We start from the raw sequence: 18,582 nt of genomic DNA, 5'->3' as shown, positions 1-18,582 counted from the left end.
TCACAACAGGTATCAGATAACAGACATAATCACAGATCAGAAGCACCAGGAACTCAGAAGAATGATCCTGTAACGGGCAGTGAAAAAATACAAAATGTCCCTTTAAATACATTTAACTTTTGCACCATTGCGCGCTGGCATCATCACGCCAGCGCGCATGTGCCTATAAATACAGAAGAGGCGTGCCGCACGCCCTAGTTACGGACGCATACTGAAGAGGAGCGGCCGCTGGACCACCAGGGCAGTAAGTTATTACACTCATATTACTATGAGTATGCAAAGTCCTGATGCCTGCTTGGATCAATGTTTATTTTAGTGTCTGGCAAGGCATTTGCTTGGGCAGCTTTCTTGTTGGAGAACTAGGATCATTTTGTGGATGACTATTCTGCTTTCATCATCACCTTTAAGAAGGCCTTTGTTGTTCCCGACCATTCTCAGATGGGTTTTCTCAGCTTCAGAACCATAAAAATGAGGCTCTGTTAGCAGCTTTTAGGCCTGAGTATCTCTAGGATGTCTAGAGTCATGTGCCTATTAATTTTGTAGGATTAGATACTGTGGAAATATAAGCATTGGACGTTGAGGGTAAAGGTGGTACTGCTCTCTAGAGGCAGTACTTTCCAAATTGTTGGCGTTTAAGGTGTATGACCTGTGTGTGCTGTGAGGAGCAGACTACTGGTGCCTGTACATAGGGTGTCCGCCTCAAAGTAAATGGCAGATATTGAGTACTGGAGTGGTGAAATCTGCATAAATGGTAAATAAGGGGGGTCATTTATCAACACTGGGCAAATTTGCCCATGGGCAGTAACCCATGGCAACCTATCAAATCACTGCTTTCATAGTTCTTATTTCAGCTGGCTTTAAAAAGCTAATCACTGATTGGTTGGTATAGGTAACTGCCCATGGGCAAATTTGCCCAGTGTTGATAAATGAGGGGTAATATCTACTGTAGATTGCTGTTGGGAAAATTGTGATATTATTAAACTGGAGACTGGCAGCAATTTATAGAAAATAAAAAAAATCATGTTATACTATATAAATGTATTTTGAACATTCCAAGATACAGTAGCTCCCTGGCATACTTGTATTTAGTTACACTGAGCTCAAATTCTTGGGTTGACGCATGTGCCTATAAATACAGAAGAGGCGTGCCGCACGCCCTAGTTACGGACGCATACTGAAGACGAGCGGCCGCTGGACCACCAGGGCAGTAAGTTATTACACTCATATTACTATGAGTATGCAAAGTCCTGATGCCTGCTTGGATGAATGTTTATTTTAGTGTCTGGCAAGGCATTTGCTTGGGCAGCTTTCTTGTTGGAGAACTAGGATCATTTTGTGGATGACTATTCTGCTTTCATCATCACCTTTAAGAAGGCCTTTGTTGTTCCCGACCATTCTCAGATGGGTTTTCTCAGCTTCAGAACCATAAAAATGAGGCTCTGTTAGCAGCTTTTAGGCCTGAGTATCTCTAGGATGTCTAGAGTCATGTGCCTATTATTTACCCCTCTTCTTTTAATGAAATCTAAACAGAGCTGGGCCAACCCGGCCAGACGCCCTAGGCAACCTGGCCGGCCACGGCGCGGGCCACGGCGCCGGCTTAGTGTGTGCTAAATCGCACATGCGCGAAATTACGCGCCAGCGCGCATTTAAACGTAAATTACCAACGGCAGCCAGGGAGACACAGGACCGGACATGGGGTAGGCGAAAGAGCAGGTAAGTGCCTGGAGCCCCCTCAACTTTGTGCCCTAGGCACGTGCCTACTCTGCCTACCCCTAGTTCCGGCCCTGAATCTAAAGTTGAGAGAAACAAGACGGCAACCATATGCTGCAAGGATTCATTATTTTGGGCTAAGTTGCCCTATCTTAAGCTTTACTTGAGAAAATATGGGAACTGAGCCTGAAATGTAGTAAACTACTGAATAAATATACAGGTGTGGGATCTGTTTTCTGTATGGCAGCATGGGGTTTTGTAGGATTAGATACTGTGGAAATATAAGCATTGGACGTTGAGGGTAAAGGTGGTACTGCTCTCTAGAAAAGAATTGCAACACAAAGACACCAATTTTGATTGTTTAGATGTTTTGTTTAATAAAATTTGACAATCCTGTTTGACATGAAGCAATGTAAATTGTAACAGCAATGTTATTTTGATGACTGCTTGTACAATAAAAGAATTGCTAAAAAAAAAGAAAATAAGGTATAAGGATCCAAAATCAGTTATCTGGAAAACCCCAGGTACCAAGTAATCTGGATAACAGTTCCCATACCTGTAACTGCAACGTAGTACTGCATAATTCTCTCAACTTTTTATAATATTATTACTGTTCACAAAAGTGCTATGGTAGGACTACAAAAAGAACATGTAGGATTTCTTCTTACAATACTTTTAGTTCCCTCATAATTCTGTCAACACAATTTTCAAATGTATTACTGGCCAACTGTACACACATTGCAACCTAAATGAAGTATTTTCCAATTTATTTTAATGCTGCTTTGTTTTTATAGAATAGCTGTAAAGTGCTGAAGAAGATCCAGATTGCCACACAGTCTATTAGAATAAACAGTTTCCATGGACTGCCATACAGTGTTAGCACAGATGATGAGTTTCAGAGAATCTGGTGTGTCATTGAAAGGTTCGAACATATAAAGGCTTACATAGAATTAAGGTGAGCACACAAACAATATACCGAGTTTCTTCAAATATGAAAAGTGCTGGTAAAAAATGGTATTTATAAAATATATAATTATAATATACACAGTGCTACGCAATATGTTGGCGCTATATAAATACATGTTAATTATAATAATAATAATAATAATAATCATATAATATAGTATTATAACTATATTATAGTATTATTATGTGTTATTATTCATACTTTCTGTGGGGCACATTTATCGTTGTCCATTTTTCTTCTGATTTACAAATAATTTGGCAATCCCCCATAGACTGGCATTGTGTTAAAAATAACACAATGCTGGTCTGTTTTTACAGTCTTTCTAATCTTTCCAAATTGTTGGCGTTTAAGGTGTATGACCTGTGTGTGCTGTGAGGAGCAGACTACTGGTGCCTGTACATAGGGTGTCCGCCTCAAAGTAAATGGCAGATATTGAGTACTGGAGTGGTGAAATCTGCATAAATGGTAAATAAGGGGGGTCATTTATCAACACTGGGCAAATTTGCCCATGGGCAGTAACCCATGGCAACCTATCAAATCACTGCTTTCATAGTTCTTATTTCAGCTGGCTTTAAAAAGCTAATCACTGATTGGTTGGTATAGGTAACTGCCCATGGGCAAATTTGCCCAGTGTTGATAAATGAGGGGTAATATCTACTGTAGATTGCTGTTGGGAAAATTGTGATATTATTAAACTGGAGACTGGCAGCAATTTATAGAAAATAAAAAAAATCATGTTATACTATATAAATGTATTTTGAACATTCCAAGATACAGTAGCTCCCTGGCATACTTGTATTTAGTTACACTGAGCTCAAATTCTTGGGTTGATAACAATGAATTTGATGACAAAAGCTGGTCAAGAATTACTGGCATGTAATGAAAGTACCTTCCCCCTCTTTTGGTTGCCTGCCACCTGCCCGTTCGTCACTACAGTTTCCCCCTCTGCTCATAATCCCTAGACCCCACCACTAATTGTTCTTTTTTTTTACTCAAATTGCCCTACCCTCATAGTTGCAACCTAGGCTGCTGTCTCTTCTGCAAACTCCTAGTTCTGACGTGTGTGATGCTTAACACCAAACAGTGTATGGTGAAATATGTTGTGTTTATTAGTCTAATAGCCAACTAAGAAGTTTAGCATAATTTAACAGCTGAAACTATTCTTCAGAAAAACATTACAGCGAAAACTTGTAGAAATGAACATCTGAAATGGCCATAGTCTATCTCTAAATTAAGTATGGTTGAGAGGCTGCTGGGAAATGGCTTGGGATTTGATTTTTTAGTAAAAAAAAATTAAAGCCATGTGATCCTATCTTTTATTGGTATTATTACATTCACAGTATAATAATTTTGCCTTAATTTTATTTTATACCTGTTGAAATTTGCACTCTACAAATCTCATATACTAAATTACAACATATTTGCAGACTGTATATGATGAAGGTCTTGAAGAAACACTTTGACATTTGGTTAGAAGATTTAAAACGATTAAAGATCTGCATATCAGAAGCAATGGAAATACAGGAGAAACTTCACAGTGAGGCCTGTGAATGTAAATCTGCAGTTGAGCACCACCTTAATATGCAAGAGGTATGGATGGGTCTCTTTCTGTCTGTTACATGTGTCTCAAGGTTGAGAAAAGGGGTATGTAGAAAAAAATGTGCCCAACTATATCTATTATATCTAAATATATCTAATTGTGTCTTATTAATCAATCAATCATATATGGGGATACCATTTCATGTTTAAAATTAATTGGAAAGTGAGTATCTAATATGCTACGCTAGAGAAACCAGTAAGATGTTTGCAGCAGGGTAGAAGACAATCATAACTGAGATGCTGCTGTAGAATTGAGTGAAAGATACCAATTGACTCTTTGGGTCATATAAAACTCTTTATTCCTTGTTCATAAAATCTTTGTTCTAGGGGGTTGTTTATTAAAGTCCGAATGCCAAAAACTCGAAAAATTTTAGGTTTTTTACTATAAAATCCCAATTTTTATTAAAAAAAAACCACATTTTTCGTGATGTATTATACCCCGATGATGGAAAAAATCAGAACCCGAAAATCCGACATTTCAGACCTGCCGAGGTTGTATATAAGTCAATAGGAGAAGTCTTGAAGATATCCTGATCTGCGCTGGGTTTCATACAACAATCCGAGGATTGTAGTGGTTTTTTGGGGCAGAAAATCTGAAAAATTCATACGAATTGAATTTTTGTATGATTTTTATAGAGTTTTTTTCCCAAACTGGAATTTTTCGGAAAAATGTATTGCTTAATAACGGGAAATAACCCAGGCAGATTTTGTCAGAGAATATTGCAGAAAATAATGATAAATTCAGACAAGAGATAAATGAGATAAATGAGTTAAATTCGGATTTTGATAATTTACCCCACTGGTGTCTAAGTATTTACAGCAAAATGAAGAGCCACTATAAATTTACTGCCATTCATAACACACTCACCCTTGCCCTACTTCTAGATACCCTACATGTCCTACATGTACAGCAGATGAAAATACAGTGATTACAATGTATTTTGAAGGACCAGCATATTTATACAGTTCCAAACAAGTAGTTTTGCAAATCAGTGTTTATATCATAAGCTGTAAATACAGTAAATGACAATGATTGTTGATAGCAGTGTTCCTTCCTCTATGATAACAATAGGAATTGGCAAAAAGTCCCTTTGCTCAAAAATTCTAGTGTTCATTAAGGTGGTCATTATTTTCATTTAGGTACTTTCAAAACAAAGTGCTTTTATCAAAGAAAAACTGGAAAAGTGTGAAACCGCTACCTTCAACCTAACTATTATGCTAAAGGTAATGTGAAGTTATCTATTGTTTCCTTATACGGGGATCTAAACCCAGACAGTAAATTAATGATTTTCTGAACACTTTTGCAGTTTATAATGATTTTCTATTTTTAGTGGTTTCTTAGGTACCAGACTTTTGGCTCTCTGAAAGTCTGCAACCCTAGGGTTAACTAATATAGCATTTATATTTGCAAACCATCAAATTCAATCTGTTTTGTGCTTGACTGCTGCATGACATTAGAGTCCTATTTACTAATTTATGAAGTCAATGTAAAATGTTGGTTTTTTTACTTTGAGCACTACTCTTTTAAGAAACATTTTGCAAGGTTCCACTTCTCCCTTATGCTTCTCCGCCCTTTATGTGGTTATTTGTTAAAACAAGCAATGCAGTGTACAATCATAATTTTGTTAAACATGCTTGGGCCTAATTTAGTAGGAACCATCTACCACAGACAACCATATATAGTAGTGTTGTGATGACCATAACCCACCTATTTACTACCTGCACCTGACCCTAACCCGCCAAGCCTCTGGATTTATGATGTCACGGACGCACCAAACCCAAAGCGTTTTAGAGATCTCCTACCTAATGGCTACCTCATCTTCTATGCACCTGTCCCACTGGACATACATTGATAGTTATAACTACTTTATATTACTCATCTTTCTATTGGCCCTCTCCTCTTCATATTCCAGTTTCTTATTCACGTCAATGCACGGTAGCTAGGATAATTTGGACCACAGCATCCAGACTGCTGAAATTGCAAACTGGAGAGCTGATGAATAAAAATCTAAAATAACTCAAAAAACACAAATAATAAAAAAATGAAAACCAATTTCAGAACTGCAGAATATCACTCTCCACATCATACTAAAAGTATATACTAATCATATAAAAGTAAATACTAATTTAAAGGTGAACAACTCCTTTAAATGAATCAATCTGAGATAAATTTGGATTTACAAGGCTATAATATACTTTGTTCCAGGAGATTGGCAGGTGGTCAGAAAAATTTCAGCAGTCAATGATAATGACAAAATGTGAAAAACGTACACACGAAAAGCGATGGAATGACATTCTGGGTGATTCCATTACTCAAGAGGTAATTTGCTTGTACTGTATATGATAGCTTGTTAAGATATCAAATGTCCAAATCTTTTTGTTTATATAAGACTTCAGTGTTACTCAAATCCAAATATGGAAAATCATCCTCAGACATAATTTTCTCACTTTGTCTTTTTTAGTATCTTAGTAGCTTTAAAATGCTCTTCAGTGAAAAAACAGGAATTTACTTTACAAGCTCAAACCTGCAGATGCTATTATTTTGTATGGTAGGATACATTTGATAAAGCGAGAGACTTAACAATATTAGCCCAGTTGCAGAAATAATGATGATATAATGGAATTTCAATGACATGTTATTACTTCAATGACTGCTTTGGGCATCGCCCAAAACATTCTGAATCTTTCATAAACAGGCAAGTCCAAAATCTACAAAAGCAATGGAGCCGTGTCAAGTATTACATATTACTGATTTGACCCTTTATACATAAAGCCATTAAGGACACTTTGGGGCAGATTTATTATGTAGTTAAAAAACGGCAGGATAATCCATTCATCACCAGGCTTCACGAGTTAAAAGCAGCATATGTTATTTACGTGTTTTTTCTTAAAGTGACTTACAAAGGTCTGAAGCAGTGTAAAATAACAACAGCAAATCTGGCATTCGCACGGCCTAAAATAAATCATAATTATCTCAACATGTTCTTCCAAAATCTCTGATTACATCTGCACAGTTTTTTTATGCTTATTTATTATTAGATCTTCCCGAAAATGTGGTTTGCAGGAAAAAAAACCTGAATTTCACGATTTTTCGGATTTTCCACCCGAAAAATCTCCAGGGTATTGCATGAAACAGCGCACATCAATAAATCATTGTGACTTTTCCTATTGACTTATATGCAACCTCAACAGGTCTGAAATGCCGGATTTTCTGATTCAGACTTCTTTCATCCTCGGGGTTTAATAAATTCCAAAAAATTTGTGATTATTTTAAAAGTCTAATATTATGTTAAAAAATCACTAATTTTTCATTATTTTTGCATTTGGAATTTAGTAAATAACCCCCCTAGACTCATTTATTTTACACAACTTTTACCATCATTTTGTCAGTGTATTTTGTTTACACAGCGTAATAAATATGCCCCTTTGTGTGATTATTTTTTTTTTTACACAATGCTTGCTTTTTTTTTTTTGCTTAATAAATGTTGATAATTTATATGTACATTTTTTTACAGATGGTGCATATTGCAACAAGATATTATTCATTCACTAAGCTAAACCAATGTTACAGGACTCACTTAGAGGGTCTTCTCATAGCATTTCAAGAGTCTAGGACACCGCAGACCAAAAGTACACAACACACAACTTCTGCTGCCACTATTTATTGGAAGGAAGAAGAGATTCAAAAATCAATAAGTAAAGAATCTTGACCCAAAGATTTAACTCATGCCTATGATTAAGGGTGCAATAGCCCAAAATGCGTCAGGTGTCGGATACTTCTGCCTATTTTTAAAAGATCCAATAATAGAGATTATTTTAACTGTATGTGCTGTTGTCCATATCTTGAGAAATATGTTTGAAGCTTTTGGGGACACCTGAGGACTTTGAGCGGCTGAATTTTGTATTGGATGCATTTTTTTTAATGATTTGCATTTCCTGTAATTACAACATAGCACCTTGTACTTGGTTGCACAAATATTCATGCTGAATGAAAAACAATCCTATAAATTTACTCAATTTATCAAAATTACAGAAGTATCCATACATGCTCAGGTCCCAAGTATTTCAGATAATAGGCCCCATTGTATGTAGTAAAGTGAATCTGGAACACTGTATTAGCACAGATCTTATGGATTCAGAATTTTCACCCTCAAATTCCACTCATGTCCACAAGGTGTCCTAAAAGGCACATGAAAATGAAACATTGAAAATTCCATTTTAAGTAGAAGACGGAGTATTGAAAATAGATTTTTGCTTTGTTTTCATGTATATAAGAGGCTAACACCTGGCTACCAAGTGATAATAAAGGCATTATCCTAGCAATCAAGTGGCACATAGAAAATACAACAATGGGTGGAAGAGTTTCACTTCTGTCTGTTACTGGCAATTTAATAAGCTGCTTATATTAATTTGCACCAGTCTGTATACTGTGTAATTAGCTCTAAAAATGACCACAGTGCATTTTCCCCTTTTTGGGTAAGCACATTTAAATCTATCTATCTATCTATCTATCTATCTATCTATCTATCTATCTATCTATCTATCTATCTATCCGTTTTGCATGTCACACAGTAACTAGCTTACTTAGGGGGTATTGTAATAAAAAACACTAAGTTTACCCAGGCACAGTAACCCATAGCAACCAATCAGCAGAAAGCCTTTACTTGTCACCTGTTTAAAAGCAAACGTCTTATTGGTTGCTATGAGTGACTGCTCCTGAGCAAACTTAGTGTGGCTTCATTTATAAAGTTTGCATAGTGCAGAAATGATTTGCACAGTGTACAAATTTGCTCTCTGCATAATTATATTTAATATGCTGGATAAGAGTCGTGTTTTTAATGTTAAAACAGAATAATGAATTTTCATTCATGCTGCGATTGTACATAAAAGTACGACATAATTGCAAACTGTGAATATTTATGCGTACATTCTCTGTTTGAGTTACCCCACGATTTTGGTATCACGGCACTTCTCACATTGCCCCTTCCCTCGTCTAATATGCCACAAAATAACTCCTGCCTGCTTGCTGTGATTGAGTAATTCCAGGACTGAAGAAAACAAAATGTAAATAATAAATGTAGTGTAAGTAAAGTTTATTTTGCTCAACTAACATGATAGAAAAAAATGTGGAATTATTTCTTAAGGTGACAGGTCCCCTTTAAGGTTGTGATGAACTGATAAATACCTCCTGCAATTTAAAATTTGCTTAAGTTATTGTGCCCATCAAGTCCCAAGCTCATCTGTATACAGTCCGATGACATACTGTGAGGAGAATTGTGACATTTGATATTGAAAATATTTAACGCATATTGGTTGTATTCATTTTAAATAACACATTCTCCTTCTGACATGAAGGCATTGCATTTGACTTATGCCAGCTGCCTTCACTGTAGAACCAATGACTGTTAACTTTAGTGAATCATTATGGAAAAATCCTTGCTTTCATTTTAAATATGTTGATTGAGCACAGACTTCAAAGCAAAAATATATTTGCTTGGGTGACTCAAGATGTATACACAAGTATACACAACTTTTCTTTACACCCTGTAATTAACTGAACAGCAATTAACAGGATGGGATGTTCCTAAGAAAGCTTGATTCTATATTTTTTTCATGCAAACCAAGCACAAATCTCCATTGAGTGCCTACTAATTCTGCCTAGTATATACATTTATAAATAACTGGAGGTCTGTATTACTATAAAATGAATACTTTATGTACAGTGAAGTAATCTTATTCCCTATTTCTAATTTTAATAACTTGGGACTGTAAATGTTATATATATTTAGATGCCGTTTTTTTTTTTTTGCAACAGCAGTCAGCAAGGCGTCAGGTCCTTGTTGAAATGTTTAGAACTTAAAGTGGTTGTTCACCTTTTGGTTAACATGAAATATGTTACAGAATGTCCTATATATATCCATTTTTCATCTGGCCTTCATTTCTTTATAGTTTTTAAATCATTTGCATTCTTCTACTTTGTTACTCTATGGGGCTAGAGTTCTATTGTTATTGATACTTCATATTATTTATCTTTCTGTTCAGACCCTCTCCCTTTCATCTTCTAGTCTTTCATGCACGGCCTGGAGAGCAGCTGAATAAAAAACTACTGAAAAGGGTGGTTCGCCTTTAAATTAACTTTAAGGGGGTTATTTATTAAAGTCCGATTTTTTCTGGTCGGACTTCTGGTCTGGTCATAGAAAAAAAAACTCAAATTTTTCAAGATTTATTAAACCCTGATTGTGTTAAAGTCCGAACAAAAAAGTACTCCGTACTCCGTACTCAGACCTGACGAGTTCAGGCCAGGCCTGGCAATCTGCGGCTTTTGGCAAATGACAGAGGGGCTGCCATAAAATACCATAGACAGTCACTATTTAGTGGGCTGGTTGGGGGCTGTGTGGGCCTCTTTGAACTTGAAATGCCAGGGCCTATTTTGATTCCCAGTCCAGACCTGAACGAGAAATCAGTGGCAGATGTCCTGTTGATATCCTGATCTTAAAATCCAAGATTTTGTGGTTTATGGGCGTCAAATACGAACATTTCACGAAGTTTTTCAAGAAAGTTTTGGAAAATTCCATGCAGATTTTCAGTTTTCAGAAAATAGTGAGAACTTTTCAGATTGTTAGAAATAACCCCTTAAGTGTTTTATAAAATGGACAATATTAAGCAATTTGTCTTCATTATTAATTTTTTTTTACAGTTTTTTAATAATTTTCCTTTTTCTTCTGACACTTTCCAGCTTTCAAATGGTGTCACTGACCCCATCCAAAAAACAAATGCTCTGTAAAGCTACACATGTATTGCTATTGCTACTTTTTATAACATCTTTCTATTCAGGGAGTCTTCTATTCATATTCCAGTCTCAAAGCAATGCATGGTTGCTAGGGTAATTTTGACCCTATCAAGCAGATTGCTGAAATTGCAACCTGGAGAGCTGCTGAATAAAAAGCTAAATAACTCAAAAACCACATACAATAAATAAATGAAAACCAATTACAAATTGTCGCAGAATCAGTACATCATACTGAAATGTAATTTAAAGGTGAGAATTTAAAAAAACACAAAATGAAGAGAAATCTCAAATTGTCTTAATATTACCCTCTACTTCATAATAAAAATTAATTTAAATGTTATCTACTGCTTTAATATAATTAGTAGGCTGGTGGGGGGCTGTTTGGGCCTCTGTGTAATTGAAATGCCAGGTCTTATTTTGAATCCTAATCTGGGCCTGTCTATAGGGTTGTTCCTTTGTACCTACATTTTAATGATAGATCTGTTTTGTAGGAAATTTGAGCAGAATGATAAAGTAACACAGGAAATGAATACATTTACTCAAGCACTTGTGGTTCTTGAGTGCTGGCAAAGTGCATATTTTTATTAAATCTTCCTCTTACTTGTCATAACATCAGAAATCGAAATTTAACAGTAAATTTACAAGACCCAAACTGATGATATCACAGCTAGATTTTTTTTAACAAAAGTTAATTCATAAGATAACTAAACGAAATGTGAGTTTGGAGCTGTTCTTCCAGCAGCAATTCCCAGAAGCCTGTTTTCTTTCTCTTTTCTCTCTGAGCTGCCATTCTTGCACAGTGTGGTTATTATGGGGGTTAGACTAACTTTATACAATAACATCCATTCAGTAAAATTCTAGCCACAAACATACCAGGCAGGTATTACTTAATCCATATGGTATATAAAAGATAATAACCAGGAATCACTCCAATCATTTTCCCCAAACCACAGGGTTATATTTTATTTCACAAACGCACAAAGAAAATCTTTATTGGCACATCCATCATGTAAGATCTGATGTGAGAAGTCACAGAAGGGAGCCTGGCGCCATTGCAGGTTTTGGAAAGGCAACAGATAAAGCGTGTTTTTTAGCAGCAACCCCTTGTGTTTCGTACTGTTAACTATTTTTGCCCACCTTGAACAAATGTGCAAATGAAAGACCGTTAAACTCAAACAATGAACTGCGCAGTTGGATGAACATACAAAAGATTTCTCTGTAGAATATAAAAACATCTTTTCTTTGAAGTAGAACATGAAGGTATTTGTTGGGGCATACTTAACTGCTTTGATATCCAGGCACTTCATTAAAGAGATACTGTCTTCATTTTGATGGTGTAGTGTGGAAGGAATGTTTTTTTTTATTTTTTATGTGTGTTTTATTATTCATTAATTAATGATGTGTGGTCAGCCTTCTCAGTTCATTGTACCTGATCCTGCAAACACGGAATTATGCAGGTCCTTTCAGGCAGCTTTTCAACTGATACTATATGTCCCTGTGATTTTTCCTCCTACTTATCCTCCTGGATGTTATTGTGACATCTGCCTCTAGGTGGCTCTTCTTGCATGCATATTCAGGAGTTCGAATTTCTAAGCAAATTTTGACCTGCTTGATGCTGTGTCTGGGATGTTTGGACCCATTCTCTCTTAATGTATACAATGTAGTTGTGGTAAAACTTACTACTGCCTCTTACTTTAATTTATCTATTAAGGTATCCGTACCCTCTGCAATCCTACCTCTTTTGCTGTTGAAAAAAGTTACACTATGATTTGGATACAGTCATTCTAGTAGAGCCAGGACAACCTGCTTTGGTGGCTGCACCATCCACATGGTCTTTAAGAATAGAGTAAGAGTAAAATATAATTACCACAAGCTTTAGGGGATGGAGGACAACATTTGGGTTTCCTTAAGAGACCTGGGTGATTTTAGAATCAGCTCCTCCAGTTAAGATTTTGGAATTGAGTAGTGATGGGCGAATTTGTCCTGTTTCGCTTTGGCAAAAAAATTGCGAATTTCCCGCAAAATTCACAAAATGGTGAAGAATTTGCGGCAATTCTGACGCTCTCGTCCATTTTGACGCCGGCGTTAAAGTCAATGGGCATCCGAATAATGTTGACATGCAATGGTTTTGACGCTAGAGACTATTCCGATGCGCGTTTACAATTTTTTTGACATTGGCAAATTTTAAAATCAGTTCCGCAAATGTATTCTCCGGCGGTGAAACACGGATATTTGACGTGAATTCTCGCCTAGCAAATGTATTCGCCCATCACTAGAATTGAGGTAATTTTTTAAGACATTGACCCACTGGTCTCCCTTACTTGAAGGGAATGTGTTGGATCCTGGCCTGCCAAAGGATATCCAGAAGTCACTGACACATGCAAGAGCTGGAACAAATATACACACAAGTGAGGTGTTGAGCAATTTAGTCCAAAGTTGGTGATAACTGCATGTAGATTTGATGGTGACGAGACAGAACTTTATGCTACTTTGCTGGCCTCTATTGCTTCTGACATGATATATGAAAAAAACTTTCAAGAGATACATATATGCCCTCCCAATTTAATATTGGTTATATAGTATTTGTGGGGTTCGAGTTATTTATCTTTTAATTCGGCAGCTTTCCAGTTAGCAATTTCAGCAATCTGTTTGCTAGGGTCCAAATTACCTTATAAACCATGCATTGATTTGAATACGAGACTGGAATATGAATAGAAGAGGGTCTAAATAGAAAGATGATTGTGATCCTACAGGGTCACTTGCATTGATTTGGCTGTCATTCCCCCCCAGGGACTGGTCACCTTTAAATGAACTTTTAGTATGATGTAGAGAGTGATATTCTGAGACTATTTACAATTGGTTTTCAGTTTTTATTATTTGGGCTTTTTGAGTTATTCAGCAGCTCTCCAGTTTGCAATTTTAGCCATCTGGTTTCTAGGGTCCAACTTACCCTAGTAACCATGCATAGATTTGAATAAGAGACTGGAATATGAATAGGATAGGCCTAATTAGCAATAGCAAATATGTAGCTTTACAGAGCATGTTTTTTTAGATAGGGTCAGGGACCCCCATTTGAAAGCTGGAAAGAGTCAGAAAAAGAAAGCAAATAATTCAAAACCTAAAAAAATTAAAATTGGCCATTCTTAACTTAAAGGTGAACCACCCCTTTAGGTAGCTTTTAAAGTTCATTAGTAATCAGGCAAACTTTGCATATTGTAACATTACCCCCAAGGTATTGTTTTTAGTTTGAATAACATGTTCTGTTAACCTTATCATTATATTTGGCTGTTCTCTTTTGATTACTATTGCCGTTTTGTGAGTTTTTACAGGATAGCTAAGAGGACAGATTCACACATCATTAATTCTTATCAAAAAAGGCCACCTATATTGTATATGGAGTTAACAACCTCCCAAGTCAGTAACCTTGTGAACAGCACGAATGTACTCTTAACTTTTACGCATTTTCAGTGCTTTGCAGTTGAACTAGCCTTCACATATAAGCTCTATAAAGTCCATGAATTATCCAACTTACAGTCACAGTTTGATACTTGATAAGTCCATTTACCCAAGGAGCTGGAGACAGGTACAGTCACCAGAAACCAAATCCAGGATGCTTTCCATCAGACCAGTGACTTATCTATTTCATCTCTTCACTTCTAAAACTGTGCCTGGATATATCACTCTATTATAATCAGTACCACAGAAAATCTGTTTGTGAAAAGTTAAACCACTAAATATTCATATGGAAATTATTATTTTATGTGTTTTATTATTGCCATCCCATTTAAAAGTTTTATTACCACGAACTGAGCCATTCCAAAGCAAAGCAATGGATAGTGCTATAATCATTATAAAGCAGAAAATATTTCTAAACTATATAAAGCTGTCTTAGATCAAAAGAACCATGGGAGAACATAAAAGTGATTTTATTGAACACATGCAGAAAACTGTTCTAGTCTTTGAAAGGTCTTTATTTCATATTTTAGCAATAATATACTTGCCCATTAAGATAGAGATGTATTTTTACAAAATCAAGTGAGTATGTGAATGCCACAGTTACAATTCATACTAAAAGCAACAGACTAACTTAAAGGGCAAGTACAGTCAGGATTATTCTGCCCATAATATGATTTTTCTGTAGTTTATATGGCAAGGTTTAGAACAAAAAACATCAACCCTTTTATACCTTTTATACCTAATAGCCACCTTTAGTAATATATACTCCCTGGATTACCTAAATGAGCAAACCCAATAAATCAGATATACTGTTATTCAAAAGAACAGAAAAATTGCACTCTTAGGAGCAGCACCCGACACCCAGCTTTGCTCCCTACTCAGACCCGGTACCAACTATACCCGCAAGGGGTTAACTTAAGTTTTGATGAGGGGACCCATAGTGGAAGTGACGTCACTCCGGAAGGAATCAACCAGGTAAAGGGAAAAATTTATTTTACCATCAGATCAGGGGTTGTGGTTTACAGATACACGTTAGCCATGTACCCAGGCAAGTCAGGAAATCTGGGACTTTCTGCACAGAAACCAACCAGGCTGGGTATTCCATAAATACCCGACTCGATGCAGGTCTCTAACATTCAACCATTGAATGGAATAATTTGATTCTTGCAGGCCCAATTGTTTTTTAAAGGAGAACTAAAGCCTAACTAAATATGTCAGCTTCAAATGTTGTTTATTATGTTTTGTGCTTCTGTACCAGCCAAAGGCAACCACAGCCCTTTAGTGTAAAGATCTGTGTCTCCAAAGATCCCCCAGTAGCTCCCCATCTTCTTTTCTGCTGATTCACTGCACATACTCTGTGCTGCTGTCACTTACTGAGCTTAGGAACGGACTCAAAATATACAGTACACACAGAATATAAATATAGGACTGATAATTAATACAGATAATTACTACATGGCAGCACAGAAACCAGTGCAATTAGCATTAGAATTTAATAATCAGCCCTGTAGCATCAGCTTATATTACAGACAAACCTAATTGTCTGCTTGATAATTTGCGAGGACCCCTTAGTTTAGCTTCTCAACAGCTGCTCAGAGCCCACGGAGCATGTGATTGTTGCAGACACTTTCCAAGATGGTGACTCCAGGTGACAGGTGTGAAGTCCTGGAGAAGGTTAAACTTTAGGCTGGTGCAATAAGTCCAGTATATAAAATAAATTCATATGGCATTTTTAGCCACATTATTTTTTAGGGTTTTGTTCTCCTTTAAGAGAAAAAGCACAAACTTTCCTAGTCAGTTCAAGTTTTTTCTTAAACTAGCCTTCAAGGAAAAAAACTAAATATAGTTGTTTGTTTTGTTAGCTTTTTTTCCCTCAAGCTCGTGGATTTTTTTGTGTTTTCACCATAAAAACCAGCACCACCAATTTAAATTCTGTGAGTTTGCCAACCACCATTTTACTACTGAACAATACTCAACACAGCTAGTAAAGTAAACTTAAAGTATGGCATTTGTTAGGATACATGCTGGACATATAAAAAAAGGCAATAATAAATACTGATCTATTTAAAAACCCATGGCTACATTTAGGGGAAATAATCCAAATAGGCACATTTATGTTGAATAAACAAATTATTTAGGGGCAGATTTATCAAGGCACGAAGTGAATTCGAGGGAATTTTCGAAGTAAAAAATTCGAAATTTGAAGTAATTTTTTGGATACTTCGACCATCGAATAGAATACTACGACTTCGAATTTACTTCGAATTCGATTCAAAGTAAAATAGTTTGAATTTTCGAATATTCGATAATCTAAGTACTGTCTCTTTAAAAAAACTTAGACTTCAATAGTTCGCCAAATTAAACCTGCCGAAGTGCTATGTTAGCCTATTGGGACCTTCTAATGCATTTTTCTAAGTTTTTTGAAGTCGAAGAGAAATCTTTCGATCGATTGCTGAAATCCTTCGAATCATTCGATTCAAACGATTTAATTGTTCGATCGAACGACTTTACTTAGACTGCAAAACAGTCAAATTTGGTAAAAAAAACTTTGAATTCGATATTCAAATTCGAAGTATTTAAATTCGACGGTCTAACTTATTTTTTATTTTGAAATTCGACCCTTAATAAATCTGCCCCGAAGTGTTAGATACAATTCCTGCATTAAAGGGGGGATCATTTTTAGGTTACATTTTAGTTATAGAGTGTCCATTTCTAAGCAACCTTTCAATTGGTCTTCATTATTTATTTGTTATAGTTTTTAAATTATTATCCTTCTTCTTTTGACTCTTTCCAGCTTTCACATGGACATAAAAAGCTAAATATTATTAAACAAATAAAAAATTTCTGCATCATACTAAAAGTTAACTCAAAGGTGAACAACCCTTTCAAGCCTACTCTGTTACTGGTGCCACTACCTAGCTCATTGTTTAAACTGTTATTGTACCAATGTCCAGTACAGGAACCTCCAGGACCCATGGAGATACTTCCACAGTTCCGACTTTAACTGATAGAATCATACCTTCAGCAGAACAACTGGATTAACCAGGGGCAGGATTTCCTAAGATTGCCATGGCGATTGGCCAATATCCAGACTCCACGTCATTGACCTGCCCCCTGATGGCACAGTCGGGACCCAACCACATTATGGGCCTGCCCGCTGCATCGTGGCCCCGCCCCCGCTGCATCACAGTCCTGCTTCCCCCCCATAATTTGTCGGGGGGAAACGTGACAACTCTACATGCACATGCTCCATGTGGTCTGATCATCAAGCAGAAAATGAGGTTTACATGACTTAGGAGCTGATCAGACTTTAAATTAACTACTATACTGCCTTGTATCATGACTTTTATATTCTATATCCAGTATATTGTTGTTCCCCACACTCAGGTAAGAGCAACAGAGCATGTACAGTAAATCAGCAGCAGAAAAAAAGATGGGGAGCTACTACTAAATGGTTGTTGTTGCCTTGAGCTGGTACAAAATCTCAAAACATAATGTGCAGCAACCTGCTTCAGTTCTCCTTTAATTTTTAAAATATTTTTTAGTAACCAAAGCATAGCGATCCAAATTACAAAAAACCTCAGTTCTCGAGGGGTGGAAAATGATTCATAATTTAATGATAGGATAATTTCTAGTTTTGGCCGCTACAGGTTATGCAGAAAGTTGATTAATTACAATACAGTAGACTCTAGAGGGAGCTAATTAGTAGAAATAGTTCAGGGGTTGAGGGAAAGAGTGGGGACTAGAAAGATTATAATAAGGGATGTTCTAGAAGAAATTGGGAGATGTGTCATAGGAAGAAGGGATACACAGAAAGAGGTAAGAAAAGAGGTCAGACAGGATAGTCAGAATGGGCAGTTGTAGCTCCAACCAGGAGACAGTGTATATAGTAACCCAGCGTGTACCTCACCAGTCAGGGTTGGAGTGGATAGTTAGACCCCTTGGAAGGCACTCTAGGCTGATGGTGAGAGTGGGAAGGAAAACTGTGGAGGGGGGGCAGAAAGTGTACTTTGTAATTGCCTGTGTAAATTATCCAACCAGACTGAATATTGTGAATGGA

At 36.5% G+C, this 18,582-nt stretch overlaps 1 protein-coding gene across 1 annotated transcript; it reads left to right on the top strand.

The window, feature by feature from the left end:
• The first annotated feature begins 2,298 nt into the window (after positions 1-2,298).
• On the top strand, positions 2,299-10,892 carry LOC108697577. Its single transcript, XM_018227734.2, has 5 exons — positions 2,299-2,665; positions 4,105-4,267; positions 5,417-5,500; positions 6,483-6,596; positions 7,792-10,892. Exons 2-5 carry the CDS (start codon positions 4,112-4,114, stop codon positions 7,984-7,986), a joined length of 549 nt encoding a protein of 182 aa, XP_018083223.2. The 5' UTR covers positions 2,299-2,665; positions 4,105-4,111; the 3' UTR covers positions 7,987-10,892.
• Positions 10,893-18,582: the final 7,690 nt, after the last annotated feature.

Source organism: Xenopus laevis, chromosome 7S, assembly GCF_017654675.1.
Source record: "Xenopus laevis strain J_2021 chromosome 7S, Xenopus_laevis_v10.1, whole genome shotgun sequence".
In the NCBI taxonomy this organism is placed as follows: domain Eukaryota; kingdom Metazoa; phylum Chordata; class Amphibia; order Anura; family Pipidae; genus Xenopus; species Xenopus laevis.
This window is presented reverse-complemented; position numbering and strand designations above follow the sequence as displayed.